Raw genomic sequence first — 26661 nt, 5'->3', positions numbered from 1 at the left:
CCTTCCCCAAACTGTTGCCACGAAGTTGGAAGCACAGAATAATCTAGAATGTCTTTGTATACTGTAGCGTTAATATTTCCCTTCACTGGAACTAAGGGGCCTAAAACGAACCATAAAAAACAGCCCCAGACCATTATTCCTCCTTCACCAAACTTTACAGTTGGCACTATGTATTGGGGCAGGTATTGGGCCAGTTCTCCTGGCATCCGCCAAACCCAGCTTTGTCCGTTGCACCAGTAGATAGTGAAGTGTGATTCATCACTCCAGAGAACGCGTTTCCACTGCTCCAGAGTCCAATGGTGGCTAGCTCTCCGACACTTTGCATTGCGCATGGTGATCTTAGGCCATGGAAACTCATTTCAATAAGCTCCCGACAAACAGTTCTTGTGCTGATGTTGCTTCCAGAGGTAGTTTGGAACTCGGTAGTGAGTGTTGCAACCGAGGACAGATGATTTTTACGCACTATGCGCTTCAGCACTTGGACGTCCCATTCTGTGAGCTTGTGTGCTCTACCAGATTGCATGGCTGTGTGCTCTATTTTATACACCTGTCTGCAATGGGTGTGGCTGAAATAACCAAATCCATTCATTTGAAGGGGTGTCCACATACTTCTGTATATATAGTGGATATAGACACTGGTATGGTGCTGGAGATAATGAATAAGAGGTTGAAAAGTGTTGGAATTGCCCTTCAAATTATCTCCTTCAGCAATCCACCCTTCCACAATAAATTCTCCAATAGTTTGCTGTTACATTTGGCAAATGAACAGGTACAGATGTAGGATCTTAATTTGATCACTCTTTTGGTACTGAGATTTTTTCTGCCCCGCAGGAAATGCAGATGAGCTTCGTGATTTACATAAATTCCCTGAAAATCCAAACCAACACACACCAATACTGCTATTAACAGTATTGCATTTTTCATGTAGCCTACTTTTGGCTAGCTAATAAAACGTTCAAATCCTGTTGCTACAGGATTATTTAGCTGTGACAATATATGTACAATTAAGATCCAACATCTGTACCTCCATTTATTCTATAGCGCTTTTCATAGAATCTCAAAGCACTTCAAGAGCAAAAAAACAAACAAGCAATATATCGTGACAGGTCAACCAACTCTTTGAAAGCTGTATCCTCCGAAGATAGAGAGGGTCAGTTCATGGCTTGAGCGGAGAGAGCTGGTCAGAGGATGGTAGATGAAAGTGATGGAGTCTGCTGATGATCTTGTAGAGGGCAAATCTGGGAACCAGCCTGACTCTTATAGCCACTGGAGTTCTCCTTTTCCACTCTGTGTAACACACACTTGGCACTTATTTGCCACTTCAGTTTGTGGAATGTAATTAACTTGAGAAGATAAAACAACCACCTAATGCAATTCAGATAGCAGCAGACTTGAAATGGAATTAGTAAATTAGAAATGGGATGACAAACAAATAAACATGATAACAGTATAAATATTGAATGCGCTGCTTGCTGGTGGCCAGCACACTAATCTATAGCAATTTACATCACACTCCTGGCTCCTGGCACTGGACTAAAGCTCTATTAGAGGATGGGTGTGAGGACTGGGGGAGTGAGGACAATGTACATTCTGGCTCTGTGATACACAGATAAATCACACCATTATAGGGTGTATAACATGAGCTATGACTATGCAAACAATTTGGAATTCCCAACACAATGTTTCTTGTAAAACAAGAAGCGATGCAGTCAGTCTTTCCTCACCCCTTAGCCAAGAGAGACTGGCATGCATAGTAATATTAGCCCTCTGATTACAATGAAGAGCAAGATGTGCTACTCTGTTCTGGGCCAGTTGCATATGACTGGACAATAATCAAGATAAGATAAGACTAGAGCTCACAGGACTTGCTTTGTGGAGTATGGTGTCAAAAAAGCAGAGCATATATTTATTATGGACAGATCTCTCCTCATATTTACAACCATTGGTTCTATATGTTTTGACCATGACAGTTTACAAACTAAGGTAACCAAGTAATTTAGTATCCTCAACTTGTTCAACAGCCACACCATTCATTGCCAGATTCAGCTGAGGTCTAGAACTAGGGAATGATTTGTACGAAATACAATGCTCTTAGTTTTAGAGATTTTCAGGACCAATTTATGACTGTCCACCAATTCCAAAACAGACTGCAACTCTTTGTTAAGTGACTTCAATAGCTGTGGTTGCTGATGCGTATATGGTTGAATCATCAGCATACATGGACACACATGCTTTGTTTAATGCCAGTTGCAGATCATTGGTAAAAATGTAAAGAGTAGAGGGCCCAGTGAGCTGGCCTGCGGTACACCACACTTTACATGTTTGACATTAGAGAAGCTTCCATTAAAGAAAACCCTCTGGGTTCTATTTGAATCAATAGCTCTGAATCCACAATATGGCAGAGGTTGAAAAACCAAAACACATACACTACCGGTCAAAAGTTTTAGAACACTTATTGTAGAATAATATTGAAGATATCAAAACTATGAAATAACACATATGAAATCATGTAGTAATCAAAAAAGTTGTAAACAAATCAAAATATATTTTCTATTTGAGCTTCTTCAAATAGCCACCCTTTGCCTTGATGACAGCTTTGCCTTCACTATTATTCTATAATGTAGAAAATAGTAAAAATAAAGAAAACCTTTGAATGGTACTGTACTTCGATACATTTTTTCAACTGGTACCATGGGACCTTCAGACGAGTCTCGGGAGTCCTGTGGCGTAGCAATGCAGACGTGTTTTGTTCGTCCTCTCGTGTACTTTTGTATTTTTCGTCTTCTTTGTATATATTTCAATTTTATTTTCAATCTCTTTTCCATTTTAATTCAATTATACCTTCAGGTAACCTGCCTCAACCAATGTGATACGGAACCTGTATTATTTTTCCTTTTTATACCTTATAGCAAGAACCACCTAGCCATCAGAAGCTAACCAGCTAATTAGCTACAAGCTATTTAGTCATTGTTAGCCACTGCTAGCAGCCTTTACCTTCTGCACAGATACCAGCCCTTTTTTTTTGTTAGCCTGGATAATACTCGCCAGCCTACCAGTATCGGACTGTCTCTCCACTACAACGCCGTATTCCTGCCGTAATCCCTGGATCATTACTCCTGATCTTCACAGCTAGCTAGCACCCACCGAATGACCCAGTACCGAAGCTATCCCTGAGGCCCACATCCCGGCCTACTCAGTTGTTCACCCGGACTCCACCCAAACACGGCTAGAACCCACTACTCCACCGGATCCTTGCCGTAAGCTCTGGACCTTGGCACCGAATCACCGCTGCTACCTAGTGGCTATAGTGGCTAACGCCCCTGCCCCGAAGCTAGCACCAGTTAGCCGTGAGCCAGGCGCATCTCCCGGCTAGCAATCTAAATGACCACAACTACAATACCTCTTTCGCCATCTGGCTTGGATCCTTTGTCAACACGGCGCCCCGCCGCACCACCACGGCTGGTATGCCGACGAATACTCCATCCGCTGTGCCTTCAACCGGCCTCCGTCGGACGTCGGAGCAGACGCTTCTACTAGCCCCAGGCTATTAACTTTAAACGCCGTGTCGCCCACGTGCTAGCGTAGTAGCGACTACTCCACGGCTTCCCTGTTCCATCTATTGCTGCCCCCTGCACCCAATGATCACTTGGCTACATAGATGATGCCTGCTGGACTGTCCATTAATCACGGTACTCCATTCTGTTTATTTTTTGTTTATCTGTCGGCCCCAGCTGTGAACTCAGGCTCTGTGTGTAGTTAACCGACCCTCTCTGCCCATTCATCGCCATTTTACCTGTTGTTGTTGTTTTAGCTGATTAGCTGTTGTCTTACCCGTTGTTGTCTTAGCTAGCTCTCCCAATCAACACTTGTGATTACTTTATGCTTTGCTGTATGTCTCTCTCAAATGTCAATATGCCTTGTATACTGTTGTTTAGGTTAGTTATCATTGTTTTAGTTTACAATGGAGCCCCTAGTTCCACTCATCATACCTCTGATACCTCCTTTGTCCCACCTCTCCAGAAATAAGTCTCTCACTGTTGCCGCCTGCTATCGACCCCCCTCCGCTCCCAGCTGTGCCCTGGGCACCATTTGTGAATTGATCGCCCCCCATCTAGCTTCAGAGTTTGTTCTGTTTGGTGACCTAAACTGGGATATGCTTAACACCCCGGCAGTCCTACAATCTAAGCTAGATGCCCTCAATCTCACAAAAATCATCAAGGAACCCACCAGGTACAACCCTAAATCCGTAAACATGGGCACCCTCAAAGACAATATCCTGACCAACTTGCCCTCCAAATACACCACCACTGTTTTCAATCAGGATCTCAGCGATCACTGCCTCATTGCCTGTATCTGCTATGGGTCTGCGGTCAAACGTCCACCCCTCATCACTGTCAAATGCTCCCTAAAACACTTCTGCGAGCAAGCCTTTCTAATCGACCTGGCCCGGGTATCCTGGAAGGATATTGATCTTATCCCATCAGTCGAGGATGCCTGGTCATTCTTTAAAAGTAATTTCCTCACCATCTTAGATAAGCATGCCCCATTAATAAAATGCAGAACGAAGAACAGATATAGCCCTTGGTTCACTTCAGACCTGACTGCCCTTGACCAGCACAAAAACATCCTGTGGCGGACTGCAATAGCATCGAATAGTCCCCGCGATATGCAACTGTTCAGGGAAGTCAGGAACCAATACACGCAGTCAGTCAGGAAAGCAAAGGCTAGCTTTTTCAAGCAGAAATTTGCATCCTGTAGCTCTAACTCCAAAAAGTTCTGGGACACTGTAAAGTCCATGGAGAAAGGGAGCACCTCCTCCCAGCTGCCCACTGCACTGAGGCTAGGTAACACGGTCACCACCGATAAATCCATGATAATCAAACATTTCAATAAGCATTTCTCAACGGCTGGCCAGCCCCCCCCCCCCCCATGAGGTAGGTAGATTCAGTGGGCTATTTACAGATGGACTATGTACAGCTGCAGCGATCGGTTAGCTGTTTAGATAGTTGATGTTTAAAGTTGGTGAGGGAAATAAGTCTCCAACTTCAGCGATTTTTGCAATTCGTTCCAGTCACTGGCAGCAGAGAACTGGAAGGAAAGATGGCCAAATGGGGTGTTGGCTTTGGGGATGATCAGTGAGATATACCTGCTGGAACGTGTGCTACGGGTGGGTGTTGTTATCGTGACCAGTGAACTGAGATAAGGCGGAGCTTTACCTAGCATAGACTTATAGATGACGTGGAGCCAGTGGGTCTGGCGACAAATATGTAGCGAGGGCCAGCCGACTAGAGCATACAACCACAGCAGTGGTTGGTGGTATAAGGTGATTTGGTAACAAAATGGATGGCACTGTGATAGACTGTATCCAGTTTGCTGAGTAGAGTGTTGGAAGCTATTTTGTAGATGACATACCCAAAGTCGAGGATCGGTAGTATAGTCAGTTTTACTAGGGTAAGTTTGGCGGCGTGAATGAAGGAGGCTTTGTTATGAAATAGAAAGCCGATTCTAGATTTGATTTTGGATTGAAGATGTTTAATATGAGTCTGGAAGGAGAGTTTACAGTCTAGCCAGACACCTAGGCATTTATAGTTGTCCACATATTCTAAGTCGGAACCGTCCAGGGTGGTGATGCTAGTCGGGCGGGCGGGTGCGGGCAGCAAACGGTTGAAAAGCATGCATTTGGTTTTACTAGCGTTTAAGAACAGTTGGAGGCCACGGAAGGAGTGCTGTATGGCATTGAAGCTCGTTTGGAGGTTAGCTAGCACAGTGTCCAAGGAAGGGCCAGAAGTATACAGATGGTGTCGTCTGCGTAGAGGTAGATCAGGGAATCACCCACAGCAAGAGCGACATCATTGATATATATATACAGATATATACATTTTCTCGGACCGAGAATTGAACCCTGTGGTACTCCCATAGAGACTGCCAGAGTTCCGGACAACATTCCCTCCGATTTGACACCCTGAACTCTGTCTGCAAAGTAGTTGGTGAACCAGGCTAGGCAGTCATTAGAAAAACCAAGGCTATTGGAGTCTGCCGATAAGAACACGATGATTGACAGAGTCGAAAGCCTTGGCCAGGTCGATGAAGACGGCTGCACAGTACTGTCTTTTATCAATGGCGGTTATGATATCGTTTAGTACCTTGAGCGTGGCTGAGGTGCACCCGTGGCTGAGGTGCACCCATGCAAGTGTGCCTGGGCCTGGCTCCAACCCCTCTCCAACCATCGGAAGACATCGGATGGCTAGTAGATTGTCAAAAGTTGCCAGCGGCTTGGACACACATCCCAATTTCATCATTATCTAAAAGACGAAGAGGAACAGGGACGGGGAGAGAGAGATGGGAATCATGTTAAAACCAAAGATTCATTAGATTGCAGTAGCCTGAGAGAGTCGTTGAGTACACTCAGAGCCCAGGAGTCACAGGTCAAATCATCTTTCTTCATTTGATGGGATGGGAGAGAAACTGAGCACATCCCTTTCGCAGTCATATTACTAAATTGCCATTTCCATTAACCCAAGCCAGTGACCTTTGACCCTGAACACTAAAGTACAGAGGGGGGATAGAGGTCAAACACTTGAATCTGGCACATAAAAAACAGCCATACAACAGCATTCAGCAGGATCACCATTTAAGCATAAATGGAGACAAGTTGCTCGACTCTTCAGCGACAGGTTAGACTAATTCACATTACAGACAAGTTTAAAGCAGCATAGTAAAAGTGTTGGAAATCAGAAGCCTTCAGCTTCACCTTCCTGCCTGTGCCTAGCTCCATCAACATTACCCTCTCTGCTCTCATTGCCTAAATGACAGGGCTTGAGGCACACACAAGATCAAATAAAAATGGATCGAACAGCAAGGCTGTTAGAGACAAACAGGCCAGCACTGGAAGTCTAGACAGAACAGTCTAGACAGTGTGGTAAGGAGGGAGAGAAAGACAAGTGTTTATTTTATCCAAAGAGTAAGATGAGGGAACAAAACACAGAGAGCAGAGAGACAGTCCAGAGAGATTGAGAGCTTTGTCTGAATCCTCTGCTCTCATGTCCTGGGGGAGTTCCGTTCCGTTCTGTCAGACACAAATTAAACTCTTCCCCCCCTACACCTCCCCAGTGTCTGACAGCTGACTTGGCACATGAGTCTGGTGTGTGTGTGTGTGCGGGGGGGCGGGGGGGGGGGGGGGGGGGGGGTCTTTAGGGTGTGTTTCACATCGCCACAGTCCAAGTGACTGGGTAGAGATGTGGGGGTGTTAGGAGAGAATAGCAGATTGGGCAGATTAGATGAAAGGGTTTATTGGCTCTCTCACACAGTCTAGAGCTGTGGGAGAACCTGTTGTAGAGGCATTCAGCATACTGGCTGAACACAACAATTAATAGAAGAACACATCATGCATGCCTGTGATTTAAACATGAGGGAAAATAGATCTGTCAAAACAAAGGGCAAGTAAAGTGAAGGTGGGATGCAGAGTGGAGAGAGACAGAGAGAGAGAGAAAGGTCTCTGATACTAACCCTCTTGGTAGGCTCCATCAGCCATGACCAGGTGAAGGATGTTGGGGTACAGGTGCTGGTGCTCAGTCCCCAGGATGTTGTTCAATAACATGTTGATGTTCTCATCCTCAACCTCATGAATTGCCTTTAATGGTACAATGACATGAACATTCAATTACCATCCGTCATTTCTGGACGATAGATCATAAATGACATCATGAGGGTAGAGGGTCAGCATGTCCCATCCTTGATCGTGTTGTAGGCCTCTATAAAGTTCTCAAAGCCTATCTCCTGCTCCAGGTTCAAACGCAGCTCCTCCAGACGGCTGTAGATGCTGTCCTGCTGTTCAGCTTCAACATCCTCCTCCTCACCACTGTCGTCTGGTGTTCACACACACACACACAATCCTATTGACAATCTGGTTCTGACTGCGTGCATTGTAACTATTGTGCATGTGGATAAAAGAAGGATTACTAAATGTACCTGATTGCCATTCCCCATGGAAAAGGCTCTCACTGCTGTTGTGCTCCTCTTCTTCCATTCTTCATGGAGTTGGCTCTCACTGCTGTGGTGCTCCTCTTCTTCCATTCTTCATGGAGTTGGCTCTCACTGCTGTGGTGCCCCTCTTCTTCCATTCTTCATGGAGCTGGCTCTCACTGCTGTGGTGCTCCTCTTCTTCCATTCTTCATGGAGCTGGCTCTCACTGCTGTAGTGCTCCTCTTCTTCCATTCTTCATGGAGCTGGCTCTCACTGCTGTGGTGCTCCTCTTCTTCCATTCTTCATGGAGCTGGCTCTCACTGCTGTGGTGCTCCTCTTCTTCCATTCTTCATGGAGCTGGCGCTCACTGCTGTGGTGCTCCTCGTCTTCCATTCTTCATGGAGCTGGCTCTCACTGCTGTGGTGCTCCTCGTCTTCCATTCTTCATGGAGCTGGCTCTCACTGCTGTGGTGCTCCTTTCTTCCAGTCCGTTGGTGAGTATGTGTCCTGCCTCCTCATCACCTGGAATCCAATTAGAACTCTCCTCCTCATCCTCAGCCATCCCGTTCAGCTCCTCCTCTACCTCAGCAGAATCGTCATCATCATCATCACCATCATCATCATCCAAAGCAGGGTTGCCGTTGAAGCAATCTCCTCCCTCTTCCTCTGGAGGGCTCCCGTTACCATCTTCATAACCCCTCTCCTCTTCCTCGTTGCGCTCCTCATGTAGGAGTCTTTCTATGGAGGCCCTTAACTCCCTCAGGTCATCATCCTGATACACACAGAGAACACAGGTCATATTACTCACAGCTTCATCATACACGTCATTCATACTCTTGCTGCGGGCGATTTCCTGATCCACCTCTACGCAGACGACACCATTCTGTATACTTCCGGCCCGTCCTTGGACACTGTGCTATCTAACCTCCAAACAAGCTTCAATGCCATACAACACTCCTTCCGTGGCCTCCAACTGCTCTTAAACGCTAGTAAAACCAAATGCATGCTTTTCAACCATTCGCTGCCTGCACCCGCACGCCCGACTAGCATCGCCACCCTGGATGGTTCCGACCTAGAATATGTGGACATCTATAAGTACCTAGGTGTCTGGCTAGACTGTAAACTCTACTTCCAGACTCATATCAAACATCTCCAATCTAAAATCAAATCTAGAGTTGGCTTTCTATTCCGCAACAAAGCCTCCTTCACTCACGCCGCCAAACTTACCCTAGTAAAACTGACTATCCTACCGATCCTCGACTTTGGCGATGTCATCTACAAAATAGCTTCCAACACTCTACTCAGCAAACTGGATGCAGTTTATCACAGTGCCATCCGTTTTGTTACTAAAGCACCTTATACCACCCACCACTGCGACCTGTATGCTCTAGACGGCTGGCCCTCGCTACATATTCGTCGCCAGACCCACTGGCTCCAGGTCATCTACAAGTCCATGCTAGGTAAAGCTCCGACTTATCTCAGTTCACTGGTCACGATAACAACACCCACCCGTAGCACGCGCTCCAGCAGGTGTATCTCACTGATCATCCCTAAAGCCAACACCTCATTTGGCCGCCCTTCGTTCCAGTTCTCTGCTGCCTGTGACTGGAACGAATTGCAAAAATCGCTGAAGTTGGAGACTTTTATCTCCCTCACCAATTTCAAACATCTGCTATCTGAGCAGCTAACCGATCGCTGCAGCTGTACATAGTCTATCGGTAAATAGCCCACCCAATTTGACCTACCTCATCCCCATACTGTTTTTATTTATTTACTTTTCAACTCTTTTGCACACCAATATCTCTACCTGTACATGACCATCTGATCATTTATCACTCCAGTGTTAATCTGCAAAATTTTAATTATTCGCCTACCTCCTCATGCCTTTTGCACATTATGTATATAGACTCTCTTTTTTTTCAACTGTGTTATTGACTTGTTAATTGTTTACTCCATGTGTAACTCTGTGTTGTCTGTTCACACTGCTATGCTTTATCTTGGCCAGGTCGCAGTTGCAAATGAGAACTTGTTCTCAACTAGCCTACCTGGTTAAATAAAGGTGAAATAATTTTTTTTTTTTTTTAAATACTGCACAAAGCATGTTCCTCATGACACAGAGAGGTCAACTTAAGTGTCTATGTATCAGACATACTCATGTTGTATGTGTGTGTGTGTGTGTGTAGTGCAAGTGTGTTGCAGTGTCTTACTCCTCATTCTCTGATTGTTCATCCTCCTTGGCCTCTTCTTCCTCCATTGTCTCTATCGCCAGGTTGTTGTTGTTGTCGGGGGCAACAGCCCCGTTGCCCCCTCCTGCCTCCTGTAATGAGCTGAACAGTCTGCTGAGGTCTAGGAGAGAACAGGTCCGCAGCATCTGAGGACACACACACACCGCACAGCCAGCAAGTCACACTCATATACACCCACCATGACTAACTAATTATCACACATGCAAATTCTTAGCGCCAGCTCAAGACTTTCATAACTCAAAAATTTACACCAGGATTATTTTTGTTACACCAAGATTATTTTTGTTGTTGCCTTAAATAAGTTGTAGTGCAGCCAGGTCAGGTGCCCAGAAGCTCAAGAAACCGAATAGAATTGTAAAATGTGAAAAATGCCTTTAACTACTGGATCATCATCCCGAAATCAGGACAGTTGCTGCTCAATATGCGATATTTGACTAGTAAGGCATTGTAAACAAAAGCCAACTTTCCGGGACATCATTTTAGGCGGAAAATTAGATGGGTCCGATCATGTTTGAGGACATGGGTGTGCACGTGAGTGTGTGTGTGCGCATGTGTGAGTGAGTGAGTGAGTGAGTGTGTGAGGCAGGCCGGTGGAGTGGCCTCTGGTATGATGACACATCAGGGATGTGGAAGAATCGCATTAATAACGCTGTGTCCAGGGAGAGCCATCGCTGAAAACACACATGCAGGGCTCCAACCTGGACCTGAGCGTGCACACACACACACACACACACACACACACACGGTTCAAAGTTGGAACTCTGCACAGACACACACAGTCCCTACAAAAATAACAGGGAACTTCGCCTGTCTCTCCATGGGCCTCTCTCCCTCTCTCCCCGGTAGAGGTTATGAAAGATGCAGGAAGATAAATGTCCTCTCTCTCTCATCAGGCTCTCTTCCAGAACACGTGATTAATGGGGCTGGCTCCATTCCAGAGCCCTTTATTATTAAAGACTGAATCAGAGCCTAAAAATACCACAGAACCTCAGCATTTCATCAGGCACAGGCAGAAAGGTCCGAGTACATTTTATGAACATCTACCACAGCTGTGCATCACATCACTGTAGAGGGCAGAATAATAGATCTCATATGAATGGAAGGCCCTGCTGTCATGACTTCCACCGAAGGTAGTTCCTCTCCCAGTCCGGGTGGTTCTCGGGGGTCGGCGTCGCCGGCATGCTAGCCATCACTGATCCTTTTTTCCGTTTGTTTTGTCTTTGGTTCTTTCACACCTGGTTTAATTTGCTTTCATTTCTGTGTGTATAATTACCCCTGTTGCCTGCCTAGGTTTATGGATTATTTGTGGGATGTGGCTCGTTAAGGTTGTGCCTTATTTGTTTTCACGTATTATACCAAGTGTGTATAAGTTTAGGAGCGTTGTTTTTTCCTCCTTCAGTGAGTAACTGGTTTCTCGTTTTGTCGAGGGCGTTCATTTTTGGTATTGTACCTGACCTATATGTTTGTGGATTCGCCTATTAAAAAACCGCATCTCGGACATCTCTGCTCTCCTCGACTCCTTCACCTACCTCTAAACACAATCTTGATTTCTTGCGATAGACCAGCGTCCTGTCCAGAGGGTGTACTTGTACATCAACGGAGGCTTCGAACCGATGAAGAGGGCGCTGTTGTGAGCGGAGCGGAGAGACTGAGCGAGAGCGTGAGGCCAGAGAGGAGGACGAGTCCTCCATGGACGACTGGGCTGACATAAGAACCAGAGTTGCAGTACGACGGTGGGCCGGCGAGGAGCACGGCTTCACAAACAGAGGTTTCTCACACACTGGCACTATAGCTAGGCGGGAGGGAAAGAGAAAGAAAGAGGAAAAGGCAGCTGAGCTTCACTGCTTCACCGAAAAGGCAGTCTAGTTATAGCAGTGTCTCTCTCAGTTTACCTGACGATTTGGGTTATTTCTCTGCCCTCTCCCCAAACCCCTTGGTTTCTGCTGGTGTTACTCTGCCCCCTGGTGGCCTGATAGGGAAGTCACACATAAAATACAACGCAAGTATCCATTAGGAATTCTGTATTCATAACACTGGTTTTGCAAGACATAATTCTTTAATAATTGCGTTTCATGAACATGTCCTAAATAATCAAAGAAAATGGCTAAACTTCATTACAGTTCAAGTCACATTTTAGTCTAGAGGTTTTTAATCCTATGTTAATAATGTCAATGAAATTCACATTAGGTCACTAGGAATAGGCATATACTTGGATTAGATGTTTGTCATGCCGCTTCAGTGGAGGCAGTAAACCCTCACCTCAGCAGCAGGGCCTGTTCCTCCCATGCCTGCTCTACGCCAGCTGGGGGATTTGCAGCCCGCTTTTTGCCCGCCTCCAGGACCACTGACTCCAAGTCTGCTGGATCTGGTAAGAACACGAGAACATCTGCCTGAGTGATTTAGATGGGCTGATATATTCCACTGCCTGTATGTCTCTGGATAAAGAGTGTCAGTAACTGATAACCTGTACAGTACATAACCCACTCACCCTCTCTCTCTCTAGAGGTTTGGGTGGCGTCTTCAGCATCTCTTCTGATTTGGCTGCTGTACCCTGGGAGCTGATTTATCTAGAGGATGATTTAAATCACGCTACAGAATGTTTTCTTGATTTGCTCATGGAGGTAATGGACCATCATGCCCCTATAAGAAAGACTACAGTTGGTGCCTGTCCATCTCCATGGATTGATGATGAATTGGGTGAGGCTTTTTCTCAAAGAAATATGGCAAAAGTCTTAGCAGCCAAGTCAAAATTAGAAATTGATGAACAGAATTATAGAACATTACGTAATTATGCAGTTAAATTGAATCGAAAGAGAAAAAAAAGTTATTTTACAACAATGCTTTTACTGATTGTAAAAAATGATTCTAAAAAGGTATGGAACACAGTTAAGGGCTTACTTGGTACATCTATCTCGTCATGCCCATCTAGTGTGAAGGTTGACAGGAGAATAATAACAAAACCAGTTAATATTGCCAATCAATTTGCAGATTTTTTTACACAGAAAATTAAATTACTGAGCAACAATGTAGACATACATTCTTCCAACCAAGCCATTGTCCAATGGATTGATGATCATATTATGAGCAATAAGATCTGCTCTTTTAGTCTACAAACGGTGTCAGTGGAGGAAGTGTTAAACCTATTGAAGTCATTACCTGATGGTAAATCTACAGGTTAAGGTCTTATGGAAAAAATGTTGCTTCGCTGTGCTGCTCCCCAGATTGCAGTTCCACTGAGATACATATTTAACTGGTCACTGGAAAAGGGAATGTTCGCAAATGTATGGAAGCATGCGAAACTGTGTCCTATTCCGAAAGACTGCAAAGAACCCATTACTCCTGCCAATAGTCGACCAATTAGTCTACTCCCTACACTCAGTAAAATATTGGAGGGTATTGTGAGTAGACAAATGTGGGAGTACATGGAAAATAATGATCTGATTACAGCCAATCAGCATGCTTATCGCAAAAACCATTCCACTACCACTGCATTGGTTGACATGACTGACCAGTGGCTCAATGCTATGGATAATAGCAAATTTGTAGGTGTACTATTTTTAGATTTCAGTGCAGCATTTGATTTAGTGGATCATGAAATCATTTTGACAAAATGAATGCATTATGGTTTTAAGGAGGTAGCATTGCATTGGGTACAGTCATATCTAACTGACAGGAAACAGTCCACCTATATCAATGGTTCATTTTCTTCCCCTAATGTGTTAAACTGTGGAATACCGCAGGGCAGCTGCCTTGCGCCACTTCTTTACTTAATATATACCAACAACCTTCCCTATGCCTTGGTTGAAACTCAAGCTACTATATTTGCAGATGATACTACAATTTATGAAGCAAGACAATCGGTTCAACAGGTACAGCAGGCTTTACAAGGAGATTTGGACAATATCAGGAAGTGGGTTTGCCAAAACAAACTTGTTTTAAACACCAAGAAAACCAAAGTTTTGTTGGTCTGTTCAACTAGGAAAAGGCCAAAACACCATGGGATACAATTAAGTATGGGAGGAGTACAAATTGAAGAAGTGGCAGAAACCAAACTATTGGGAGTGTAGCTAGACAACTGCTTATCATGGTCGTCTCAAACAACTAATCTATGTAAAAGAAAATATTAAAACAGCATGCATAATCAGAAGGATAGCTAAATATTTACCAGGAAAAATTCTTCAGTAAATAACACAAGCATTAATTGAGAGTCAGGTGAACTACTGTTCGGTGGTCTGGGGAAATGCATCATCAAGTGAAGTTAGGAGGCTGCAGAACGCACAGAATAAAGCAGCAAGGATTGTTTTAAGGTGGAGATATGGTTCTTCTGTTGCAGTCATGCGCAGTGTTGTTGGTTGGTCATCAAACAACAAGATAATTGAAAAAAACATGCTTATTTTATTATATACATCATTTAAAACGGCCAAGTTCACAACGGTATTCAGTTGGTAAGAGACAGACATTCCGTAAATACTAGGAATAGATTGTCCACCATCTATGCGTTATCCAGACAGAAAGGAGAAATAGGCTAAATAACATTTCGATTTAGAGCAATAAAGAAATGGAATAAATGAACTGAGCAAACTAGAAACCTTTCAATATATACATTTAAACATTATTTTAAAACCATTTAAATATAGTATATAGAAATGTTGTGGGACTATGGCAGATGAAGAATCAATATTTTTTAGAGTATTTATTGGGTCATTATGCTAGTGTATTATGTATGTTTGTAATAGTGTGTTATATGTGAAAGTGTGTTTGTTTTATAAATTGTATTTTAATGTTTAAGGACTCTTGGAAGATTAGTCCAAATGGAGAGATCCAAATAAAATAAAATAAAATCTAACATAGTCTGCTTCTTCTCCTGAACTGTCACTTCTACTAAGGTAGCCCTCACTTCCTGACCTTTGGCCTCTGTATTCTGAATAACAGGTGCCACCGCAGGTGGGTTTGGCTCTGGGCGCATCACTTGCTTAGTTCCACTCACACCACCCATCCCATCTCAGGAATCAGAATCATTAGCAGAGTCGTTAATACTTAGGCGTCGAGCCTGTACTGGATGTAGTTGGTGATAGTGAGTGTGTGTGTTGGTGGGTAAAGGAAGGACTCACCGGTGAGTTTCTCTTCACAGATGCCGACGTTCCCCAGCAGCTGAGAAACGCTTTTCTGGGGACATCGTCCATCCGAATGACCTCGCCCACTGTCTGCTCTACAACACAAACAGATAGCCATTAGGATACATGTAAGATATAGTGTGGATGTAGGAGATATTGTCCTGGGATGCATGCATATAGTTTATTCACCAGCGGTCCTCTATGGTCTGCTGAGCTATGGAGAGAATGGGTGGAGGTCCAGCCTCCCATTTCTTCCTGTCCCCACCAGAGGACAATCTCTCTTCTGGAGACCGAGCCTGGGGAAAGGGGAGAGGAAGAGAGATGGAGCTTCAAGGGATAGCGTCAAAGAGTTGAGAATACAGTGCACAGAGTAAGGATCCACTGCTGTCGTTAATCTACCAACTCCAATAGGTGTTAGACTTTTCTGTAGAGGATGAGGGTATATTTAAGAGTCAGAGGCAGATGGTGTAACTCACCAGTCGTTCTGATACAGTTCTATTCTGGTGTCTGCTGGGCTACAGAGAGAATCGACGGAGCTCCAGCCTCCTACTTCTTCCTGTTCCCACCAAAGGACGGTCTCTCCTCTGTGATAGGCTGGCTCTGCTGGGGGGCGGGGCACTGTCCTTCTGGGGCTGTGGCTGACACCTCCTCCTCAGGGCTCTGGGCCTTCAGGTTCTCATTCAGTCTACAGGGAATCTCCTTCTCACTCTGAAATCTCCATTAAAACCAAACAACCAAACTGTTTTAGGCGAGTCCTCTTTCAACGGAAAGCTCTGCCAGGTGCTGGCAGGGAGACAAATGAGAGAAGAAAAACAACTTTGTGTAAGATTATTATTTTTTGCATAATGAAGGTATTCTCTCAATAATAGCTGGGAAAAGCTTAGGGTGACCGTACCCATGTCCTTCAGAGCAGTAGTCATGGAGATGGCAGGGGTGGGGGTTGTGGATGCAGTCTGGGCTTTAGCTGCCGGGTCCTGTACAGGGAGGGAGGGGCCAGGCTGAAGGGGAGGCTCTAGAGGAGGAGCTACCGCTGCTGCTATTGCTACACCTCCTGCTACCATGGCAACCTTCACGCCTCGAGCTGCAAGCTGACAAAAACACACAAAAATGAAGCTGTGATTTTGGTCCTACATATGGGTTAGCTTAGGAGTAGGTAAGTGTGAGAAAACAGATGGCGACCCACATGATCCTCCCAGGCTCTCTTTTCTCTCTCATACGCCTATTTTCGCTTATTCTCTAGCTGCTCCACAGGCCTGTGCTTGGGCCTGGCAGAACAAACAAATTCCTCAGTCACATGTTGGTCAACACTCATGTATTTCCTGGTTACTAGCTGTGACTTGAGGAGACTGACCGATGGAGCGGCACTCACCTTCAAGGCCTCAATCTTCTTTCTCCTAGGCTCCGCCTCATCACAGGACACCTGGCTGTCTGAGCCATCACTGTCGTACTGGAAGGGACACCAGAACGACCCAGAGAGGATGTCATAAACCTCTCACACAAATGATCCAACAAATACAGCGTCATAATCTGATCTCTGGTGGAGGAGGGATACCTTCTCTCCTATGAGGCGTGCTTTGATCTGCTGGCGCTCGTTGAAGTTCTGTAGCCTGAACTGGCTCAGCCGAGATAGGTACTCCTGAGAAAAAGACACACAGACGTTACACACACACACAGAGGTAACTAAGAAGTTACACAGTGCTCATGGAGACTACAGCGCAGATCACCTTAGCAGGTAACACATATCACAGACACACACACACACACATTTTCACCTAATACAACATACACACACACCAACTGAGATTTTAAAAACACAAAATAATTCACTAACATCATAACCATTTCCACAAGGAGAACATTGACTGAATTAGCCATCAACACATTTGACACGACAAAAAAAAGACAATACATTCACTTCAGTACATTCAGTTACAAAAATGACACACTGGTGTTATTTGAGATGAGTTTATTTTAGTCAAAAACAAAACAAAAACCCATGACAAAATATAATGTGCACAAAATTGTGTGGAAAGGGTAAAAAAAAGAAGCTGTTACTGGTGCACCAAATGAATGAACGGCAGCTCTGACACAGACTTGTGCATTGACATAACGTTACACACACCTGTCCACACAGAAACATGCAGTACAGGGAGTGAGACACTGGGAGGTGCTGCTGGGTCACTTTTTGACTGCAGCGTTAAGGGGATGTGTCTCAGGGTAGCACCATGTAGACACAACAGAAGACTGGGAAGCCAAACCTAGCATGTCGTTATGCGTGAGGGATCGGATGGAGTGAGGCTGCCTGGACATCCAGAGCTGAAAGCTGGGCTCCTACCTCCTTCTCTTTGTTGGGTTTGACTCTCCTGTAGCTGGACTGACCATAGAGGGCTGCCAGGTTTTGCCGGGCACCCTGTTCACTGTTCAATTCAACCACATTTCAGATGTATAATATGTGCTGCATTTAGTCCAAAACACCAGTAAGCATTAAATTCAACCTTGATTCCAGATCGACACTATGGATATTAACCATGAACATGGGGGGGAACGACCACGTCCCAACTGTTCCTCAGCGCGCACCTTGTTCAGCATGGCGTCTCTTTTACGCTGCAGAAACTCCTGAACCTGATTGACCCGTTCAGCTGCCGCATGACCCCGTTGCCTGGAAACAGTTTAATTGACTTAGTACTGAAATAACATTGTACATCATGACTAAGAACTATTACCATAAAATCCAGCAAAGCTTTATTGCCAGTTAGAGACAGAACAGTGTGTTCTAGAATAGTTTGTGACCAGCCACGGACCTGCTAACATGGGCTTGCTCTAGCCTCCGTAGCTCTCTCTTCACCGCATCAGGGTCTGGGAGACACGCATGGCCGTTGATTAGACTACAGTACATTAAGCATATTTAAATAGGTTAAAATCATTACAGGCTTCCTTCTCTGGACGTGCACCAGCCAGTAAGTCGACTCAATAAAGGCTATACATGACACTATTTATACATCGTGGTGGCGGCTGCCTCAATGCACCTCAATGACCTTGCATTATCCTGTGTGTGTGACAAATTTACTCAGAATTTGTACAATCATGGTGATTCAACTCTTAAAATGAGTGTTTACAAACTGACATTCACACAAAGACCAAATCCTCAAAGTAAGTTCACGGCCCAATGTGAGGCAATGACCCCTCAGCCAGGCAGACATGGTTACCTTTTGTTGTTGTACGTTTTGTTTTCACAAGTCTCAGGTGACAGGTAGTACGGCATCCCGATACATGTCCTGGCCAGCTCCACAGCACTGAGAAAGATGATTGTGGAGTTACTGAAATGGAGATTACCTTTGCAAAGAAGTTGCCCCCTTTTTCACTAAAACACAGGTTAGCTTCTTTAGTATGTTGTCTTGCGCACCTATTCAGAGCCCTGGCAATCCCAAAGTCTCCTAGCATTATGGTATCATCTTCGGTCAGAAATATGTTCTAAAAGTTCAAAACCATATTAGTACGATGGATAACGTATACTACTACATGCTCAATATTCAGGGGAAAGTTGGGTCTCTTCGCACTTCCTGTTTACTTGCGATTTGATGTCTCTGTGGAGGATCTTACGGCCATGTACATGCTTCAGGGCGAGGCAATATCTGCACTAACCAATCCTGGATCTATCAAGACACAGAGTCAAACAAAGAGCATGTTCATACTCCTGCCCTCCCTCCATGACAAAAATCAGTCTGTAGCTACGCAAACGTAAGTCTTTTTTGAGCTTTATTCATCTGAACCATGGCTCTCAGGTGAGTTTCACCTGCTTAATCTGCTCCTCAGAGAACTGCACTCCTTTCTGAGAGTTGATCGTCTTGAATAGGTTTCCCCCCTCACAGTAATCCATCACGATGTACAGACATCCACACTCTAGAAAACACAAAGACACACACACAGATTGGTTTAACCCCTGTCTCTGTATTACACTGTGCTACAGGACACACAAGCACCGTTATTCGATCTCCTTGGCCAGACAGATGTTAAACAGACTCTGCAGGATTGAATCAGGAGGGAGAGGACAGTGTGAGGTCATCCATCCTCCGTCTACTGTAATTAATGAGCCAGATGGATTCTCTACTTCCCCTCTGGAGGCTTCTGCCAAGTCTCACACACCCACTGAGATTCATCATGTTGGTTCATCAGCACTCACACCACAGGTGACGGTCCCTGTAGCTCAGTTGGTAGAGCATGCTGCTTGCAACGCCAGGGTAGTGGGTTTGCTTCCTGGGACCACCAATGTGTAAAATGTATGCGCGCAGGACTAAGTTGCTTAGGATAAAAGTGTATGCTAAATGACATGATTTATTTCACAACCCTAAAGTCTCAAGGAAATGGATATAGGCCCAGACGTATTCTGGCCATCACGGCTGACTGTTGACCTCTGAACTGGGGACCCTGGACTGAGTAGTGCGCAGGTTGTTGTTTACCTTCAAAGGACTCTTTGTACTGGATGATGTTGGGGTGGCTCATGTTGGCCAGAACAGCCACCTCTTTCCGGGACTCCTGTCTCTCTTTACTGGACATCTGCCATCGAAAGTGAGAGAGGGGGAGGGAAAAGGCTAAGAGATAGCTAGAGAAATATAGAATATTTTGGGTGGAATAAGACTTCCAAAACATGTCAAGTGTGACATGTCATGTGTGTTCTCTCTTACCCGGGAGATGCCGATCTCCTTGATGACATACTGTTTTCCATCGTCCCTGGATTTGACGAGGATTGCTTTCCCGAAAGAGCCTTCCCCTATCTTCCTCACCTTTTCATAGTTATCCATGTCTCTGGAACAGATGACTCCTCATGTTGGTGCTGTTCAAAGACAAACACAAATCATTGTCATTCAGTTTAGGCTAAGACTTATGTGTGCCTAGGGTTGCAAAGGGAGGGTATATTACTGGAAACTTCAGAAGTTTACTAGAATTTTGGTAGCTTTCAAGTTATTTTATAAGACGACATATAGCCGCCTTTTTAGGTTCTTCAGATTATCACAGGTGGCTAATTCTCTGCCCCTCTGTGTGACCTTATCACATGTAAAATATATAAAATAATCAAATCAGATGATTTAAAAACTCAGTTGACGGAGAGGAAACTTCTCAGGAATTTAACCATGAGGCCAATGGTCAATTTAAAACAGTTAAAAAGTTTAATGGAGAGAAGTGAGGATGGATTAACAACATTGTAGTTACTCTACAATACTACCTAATTGACATAGTGAAAAGAAGGAAGCCTGTACAGAATAAAAAATATTCCAAAACAATGCAACAAGGCACTAAAGTAATACTGCAAAAACATTTGGCAAAGCAATACTTTTTTTTGTCCTGGATATAAGGTGTTATGTTCGAGGCAAATCCAATACAACACATTACTGAGTACCACTCTTCATATTTTCAAGCATAGTAGTCAACCTGGTCTCAGAGCATTTCATATTATTCTGTAAGTAAATCCGAGACACTCCATTTAATATGTTATGTTACGTTACGTTTCGTATCGTATGTATTAATTTGTGGATGTCCATCCCCCATGTTATATGTTACCAGTTACAATTCTTATTAAAATGTTACAAATTTCCAAAACTGAAAATATATGTTAATTTGCTAAATGTACAAAATGTTAAACATTTTCTAAACATATGATAAGTTACGATTTTTCTAAATGTATGATATGCCACGAATTCTAGCTAGCTCACTAACGTTAGCTGGAGTTGCTTACCAAGAGTACAGTGAATGTTCCTGAGTGGCCGAGTTACAGTTTTGACTTAAATCTACTTGAAAATCTATGGCAAGACCTGAAAATGGTTGTCTAGCAATGATCAACAACCAATTTGACAGACATTGAAGAACTTTAAAAATAAATAAATGGGCAAATGTTGCACAAGCGAGGTGTGGAAAGCTCTTAAGACACTTATTACCCAGAAAGACTCACAGCAGTAATTGCTGCCAAAGGTGCATCTAAAAAGTATTGAGATGTTACTGTATTCCATTTTCAATCAATGTGCAACAACCTGTTTGTAAAAACATTTTGAATTCAGTAGGGCTGACCCCAATTAGTCGACTAGTCGATTGTTTGGTTCTACATTGTAGAATAATAGTGAAAACATCAAAACTTTGATGAAATAACACATATGGAAGGAATCATGTAGTGACCAAAAAAAGTGTTAAACAAACCAAAATATATTTTCTATTTGAGATTCATCAAAGTATTCACCATCAAAAAAAGGAGATGGGATGAGTTGGACCGCAGAGTGAAGGAAAAGCAGCCAACAAATGCTCAGCATATGTGGGAATTCCTTCAATAATGTTGGAAAATAATTCCAGGTGACTACCTCATGAAGCTGGTTGAGAGAATGCCAAGAGTGTGAAAAACTGTCATCAAGGCAAAGGGTGGCTACTTTGAAGAATCTCAGATATAAACTCTATTGACTACTAAATTATTCCCTGTGTGTTATTTCATAGTTTTGATGTCTTCATAAATTATTGTACAATGTAGAGTAAGATTTTTTAAAATAAGAAAAACCCTGGAATGAGTAAGTGTGTCCAAACTTTTGACTGGTACTGTAGATACGTTAGAGCCTTATTCTAAAATGGATTAAATAACCCCCCCCCCCCCCCCCCCCCCCTCATTAATCTACACACAAGACCCCATTAAGACCAAGCAAGTCAGGTCTGGAGTGAACCAAGGGCTATATCTGTTCTTAGTTCTGCATTTTTTGAACAGAGCCAGCTTATCTAAAATGGTGAGGAAGTTACTTTTTTTTACTACATAGGATATCTTTCCACCCCTATTCTTGGAACTTGGAAGTTGACCCTATTATTAAACAAACCAATTCAGAACAGCATTCTTGGTAGCTGTGAGCAGTCAGAGAGCAGTATATTTATTTTGTTGAATTATAGAGCTAAGAGAAAAACTATAAACAAAAGTACTCGATTGTAATACTTGAGTAAAATTCCTATTAAGCAAACCAGATGGTATGATTTTCTTTTTTTTCTGTAAAGACAGGGGCATTCTCCAACACTCAGACTTTAGTGAGTCTGCCAGATCAGAGGCAGTAGCGATGACATTGTGTTATATTAATAGGTGCATGAATTTAACCATATTTCTGTCCTGCCTGAGGATTCAAAATGCAACTAGTTCTTTTAGGTGCCAGGGAAAATGTAGAGGAGTAAAAGTACATATTTTCTTTAGGAATGTGGTGGAGTAAAAGTTGTCAAAAATATAAATAGTAGGGTACATATACACCAAAAAACGACTTACTCGTACTTTAAAGTATTTTTACTTAAGTGCTTTACACCACTGGCTGCCACCTACTGTACTGGAGTGTGTACCACACCCCCCAGCTGTGCAGGCAAAACAGGAAATGTTTTTTTTCAGAACGAATAGGAATTCAGATCGTTGCACTATACCGGAACCAGCCCTGACACACAAGATAAACATTCGTCTTGGCCACAATCTCTAAAATGGCTGAGTCTTGTTCATTATTTGGTGAAGAACAATTCACTTGTTCAATTTGTCTGGATCTACTGAAGGAGCCTGTGACCATTCCTTGTGGACACAGTTACTGCATGGGCTGTATAAAGGACTACTGGAGTCTAAATGACCAGACAGGTGTCTACAGCTGTCCTCAGTGTAGACAGATATTCACCACAAGGCCTGCTCTGAACAAAAATACCATGTTTACAGAGGTAGTGGAAAGACTGAAGAAGACTGAAGAACTCCAAGCTGACCCTTCTGTTCCTAGTTATGCTGAACCAGGGGATATTGTGTGTGATGTCTGTACTGGGAGAAAGCAGAAAGCCATCAAATCTTGTCTTCTGTGCTTGGCCTCGTACTGTGAAACACACCTCAAGCTTCATGCCAAGCTAAACCCAGGAAAACGACACAGGCTTGAGGAAGCCTCCATACAGCTACAGGAGAAGATCTGCTCCCAACATGACAAACTGCTGGAGGTTTACTGCCGCACCGATCAACGTTGTATCTGCTATGAGTGTTTGATGGGTGTACACAAAGGCCATGAAACCGTTTCAGCTGTAGCTGAAAGCACAGAAAAACAGGTAGGCTCTCTGAGACTGCTTCTACATGTTTTGTATGACTTAAAATAAAACAAAAAAAAGTGCTGAATTAAACACTTGAAACTGTAGCCTATGCTTCAGTATCCACACTGGTAAAAGAGATAAGACTTAGTCTGAAGTCCACATAGCAATTAAACAATAGCTAGAGAGTAAACAAAACACCGCCCTAACCTCCCAAGGTTTACAGCACCATTCCAATGAAATCCCATATAATTTTCACTCATAAGAGTTTTGGATCTACAGAAAGAACTGAAGGAGGCACACAAGAAATCCAAGCAAGTAATCAAGAGGAAAGAGAAGGAGCTATTGCGGTTGAAGCAGGCCATGGAGTCTCTCACAGTGAGTATTGATGAGAGAACTTCAACTTCTGACAACTGAAGCTCTTCTCCAACCAATCATCTGATGAGTTCAGTGTTCAGAGTTGTATGAGAGGTCTGTATGAGAAGACTGCTGCTCTCTCTCCCGCTCTCTTTTTGTGTGTGCCTCCCTACAGTACTCAGCACAGGTAGCTGTGGAAGACAGTGACAAGGTCTTTGATGAAATGATCCGCTCTGTTGAGAAGTGGCACTCTGATGTGAAAAGACTGATCAGATCACAGGAGAATGCTGCTGTGGGCCAGGCTGAAGAGCAGGTTGACCAGTTGCAAAAGGAGATTGCAGAGTTGAGGAGGAGAGATGCTGAGCTTGGGCAGTTGTCAAAAACAAAAGATTCTATTATTTTCCTCCAGGTAATATTGGCGCTATCAAGACTCCTGGATAAAATGACTCTTCATTAAAATATTATTTTTTTTGCCAAATTCACACACAATTCCTCTGGTACTTTGTTTCACTTTGAATTTGTCAGGATCCAACTTGTATATTAAGATTGCCTGTCTGTGTCTATAGAGCTGTCAATCAATCCTAGCCCTCCCTGGATGTGGAGACTCATGCAGCATCAATGTCAGCCAACAAGTGTCTTTTGAAGGCGTGAAGAAATCTGTGGCTGAACTGAAACAGCGATTGGAGGACATCTGCAAAGGGACCTTTGTAAAAATCTCTAAAAAAGGTTTGCAACAAACAAACCAAGCTTGTCAAATCCCTTGTTACACTCAAACCATCTCCACTGACCAATCAATAGCTTTCCTTCATTTAATTGAGTAAACCTAATTAAAAAACAACAAATTAACAGACTTCTGTATACATACCTGAATCTGTATAGAATGACTAAATTACATTGTTATACTCACTAGGACTATATATCCCCGTTTCCACAGTACAGGATGTTCATATTCTGCAGGCATCAAATCCCAGTCCACGTGAGCCAATTTTCACCACACATTTGCACTAAAATTACATCAGCACAATCACAGTTTATCTTGAGACTAATGGAACATAATTTACTGTCTTTAGTTCATTATTTCTGTATCCCTCTAGCTCTACCCCAAGTAAAAGAAACGTTTGTGGAGAGTAAAGTACCAACAACAAGGGAGGAGTTTTTGAAATGTAAGTATGGAAGACAAACAACAGACAGACAGGCAGACAGATCAATACTTGTTGTATGGGTTCATCATATCTGATTTCTTACCATCAGATGCCTGTCAGCTCACATTGGACCTAAACACCGCACATAAAAACCTCCTTCTCTCCAAAGACAACAAAGAGGCTGTATGGAAGGATGTGGCACTGCCTTATCCTGACCACCCAGAGAGATTTGTAAACAATGCTGTAGTACTGTGTAGAGAAGCTCTGTCAGGCCGCTGTTACTGGGAAGTTGAATGGAGTGGAGTACAGGTTGTTATGGGTGTTGCATATAAGGGGATAAACAGAAAGAAGTGTCCTAGTCATGATCATTTTGATTGAATTTTAAACTTTCATGAACAGACCTGGAGTTTGGATGTGTTTGGTCGCTGTGTTTGGGAGAATACTAAACAGACTAAACAAGTACCTTTTTGGCCTTCTAAGAAAATAGGGCTCTACTTGGATCACAAGGCTGGATCGCTAACGTTCTATAACATTACTGACACAATGACCCTCCTCTATAGAGTACAAACTACATTCACTCAACCACTCTATCCTGTTTTCTGGATAAAAGTACAGTCCGGGATGAAATTGTGCCGCATGAAATAAATGAAAATGATTATTATAAAAATAGGATGCTTTTTGAAATCCTCTTTTTACATTGAAAAGAAGTATGGGGGTTTGTCTGTTTGGGATTATAAACGGCACCCACTTCTAACGGCAATCATTTACACCAAATTATACAAATGATATGCTGTATGAGTAAGAAGGAAGTATACCAATTGCATACAAGAATGAATAAAAAATAAATGAATGGTAATATCTGTGTCAATGTTCTTTAATGCTCAAAAAGAAAAGCTTATATTTGAGAATTTAGGCCTCAGGCTATACAACATTGGTTATAAATCTTCTTACTTATTTATTTTGTATTTATTTATTATAAAACAGATATACTGTACCTTCCAATGTGATACAGAGTTGCTGAGAATTAATAACTTAAGATGCCTCATCAAACTAGACTAGTAGTACATGATGATACAGTAAAATGAAAATGCCCATCACCTCACCTGCACAAATAGTTGGGGAGGACCATCACCTACTGGCCAACATTAGAAACTACATGTTTTATTTTAACCTTAATTTAACTAGGCAAGTCAGTTAAGAACAATTTATTTTTTACAGTGAAGGCCTAGGAACAGTGGGTTAACTGCCTTGTTCTGGGGCAGAACAACAGAGTTTTACCTTGTCAGCTCAGGGATTAAATCTAGCAACCTTTTGGTTAATGGCCCAATGCTCTAACCACTAGGCTACCTGCCGCACCAAATGTAAGTCAGTCCAGCACACTCTTTGCCAATAAAAAGCACAAACTTAGAAGCTAAGATTATTGAAATAAATGCCAATGTCCGATGCGGTGTAGTTCATTTCTAAAATCCATAAGATCTGAGGAATTATCTACAACAGAAAAATATTTACATCAAAGTAACACAAGAGTTTTCAAAAACGCCACAGAGATCCTATTAAATTATTAGCTACACGGAACAATAATATAAATGCAACATGCAACATTTTCAAAGATTTTAGTGAGTTGGAGTTCATATATGGAAATCAGTCAATTGAAATACATTTATTATGTCCTAATCTATGGATTTCACATGACTGGGAATACAGATATGCATCTGCTAATCACAGATACTTAAAAAAAAGGTAGGGGCTTGGATCAGAAAACCAGTCAGTATCTGGTGTGACCACCATTTGC

The 26661-nt window shown here is 43.2% G+C and overlaps 2 protein-coding genes and 1 long non-coding RNA gene across 3 annotated transcripts; 1 reads left to right on the top strand and 2 right to left on the bottom strand.

The window, feature by feature from the left end:
• Nucleotides 1-6076: 6076 nt before the first annotated feature.
• Nucleotides 6077-16223, bottom strand: LOC118945810. The gene is made up of 10 exons (XR_005040961.1): nt 15798-16223; nt 15511-15617; nt 15319-15416; nt 12467-12572; nt 12100-12176; nt 11737-11999; nt 10169-10332; nt 7969-8733; nt 7507-7865; nt 6077-6302 (listed from the first exon to the last, which is right to left on the bottom strand). It is a non-coding gene; the product is annotated as an uncharacterized LOC118945810 (long non-coding RNA).
• Nucleotides 16224-16550: 327 nt separating this feature from the next.
• Nucleotides 16551-20120, bottom strand: LOC118945773 (serine/threonine-protein kinase Nek1-like). Its single transcript, XM_036968587.1, is given in 12 exon segments — nt 16551-16586; nt 16691-16768; nt 16874-16957; nt 17657-17738; nt 17882-17980; nt 18528-18614; nt 18725-18792; nt 18890-18949; nt 18951-18968; nt 19115-19221; nt 19779-19875; nt 20004-20120. Coding segments are annotated over 12 exon segments (933 nt in total).
• A 2603-nt stretch (nt 20121-22723) lies between these two features.
• On the top strand, nt 22724-25718 carry LOC110521649 (E3 ubiquitin/ISG15 ligase TRIM25). Its single transcript, XM_021599344.2, has 7 exons — nt 22724-23391; nt 23653-23748; nt 23903-24136; nt 24294-24453; nt 24638-24703; nt 24822-24890; nt 24979-25718. The coding sequence occupies exons 1-7, from the start codon at nt 22798-22800 to the stop codon at nt 25245-25247; spliced, it is 1488 nt and encodes a 495-aa protein (XP_021455019.2). The 5' UTR covers nt 22724-22797; the 3' UTR covers nt 25248-25718.
• The last annotated feature ends 943 nt before the right edge of the window (nt 25719-26661 follow it).

Source organism: Oncorhynchus mykiss, chromosome 30 (assembly GCF_013265735.2).
Source record: "Oncorhynchus mykiss isolate Arlee chromosome 30, USDA_OmykA_1.1, whole genome shotgun sequence".
Lineage (NCBI taxonomy): Eukaryota > Metazoa > Chordata > Actinopteri > Salmoniformes > Salmonidae > Oncorhynchus > Oncorhynchus mykiss.
This window is presented reverse-complemented; position numbering and strand designations above follow the sequence as displayed.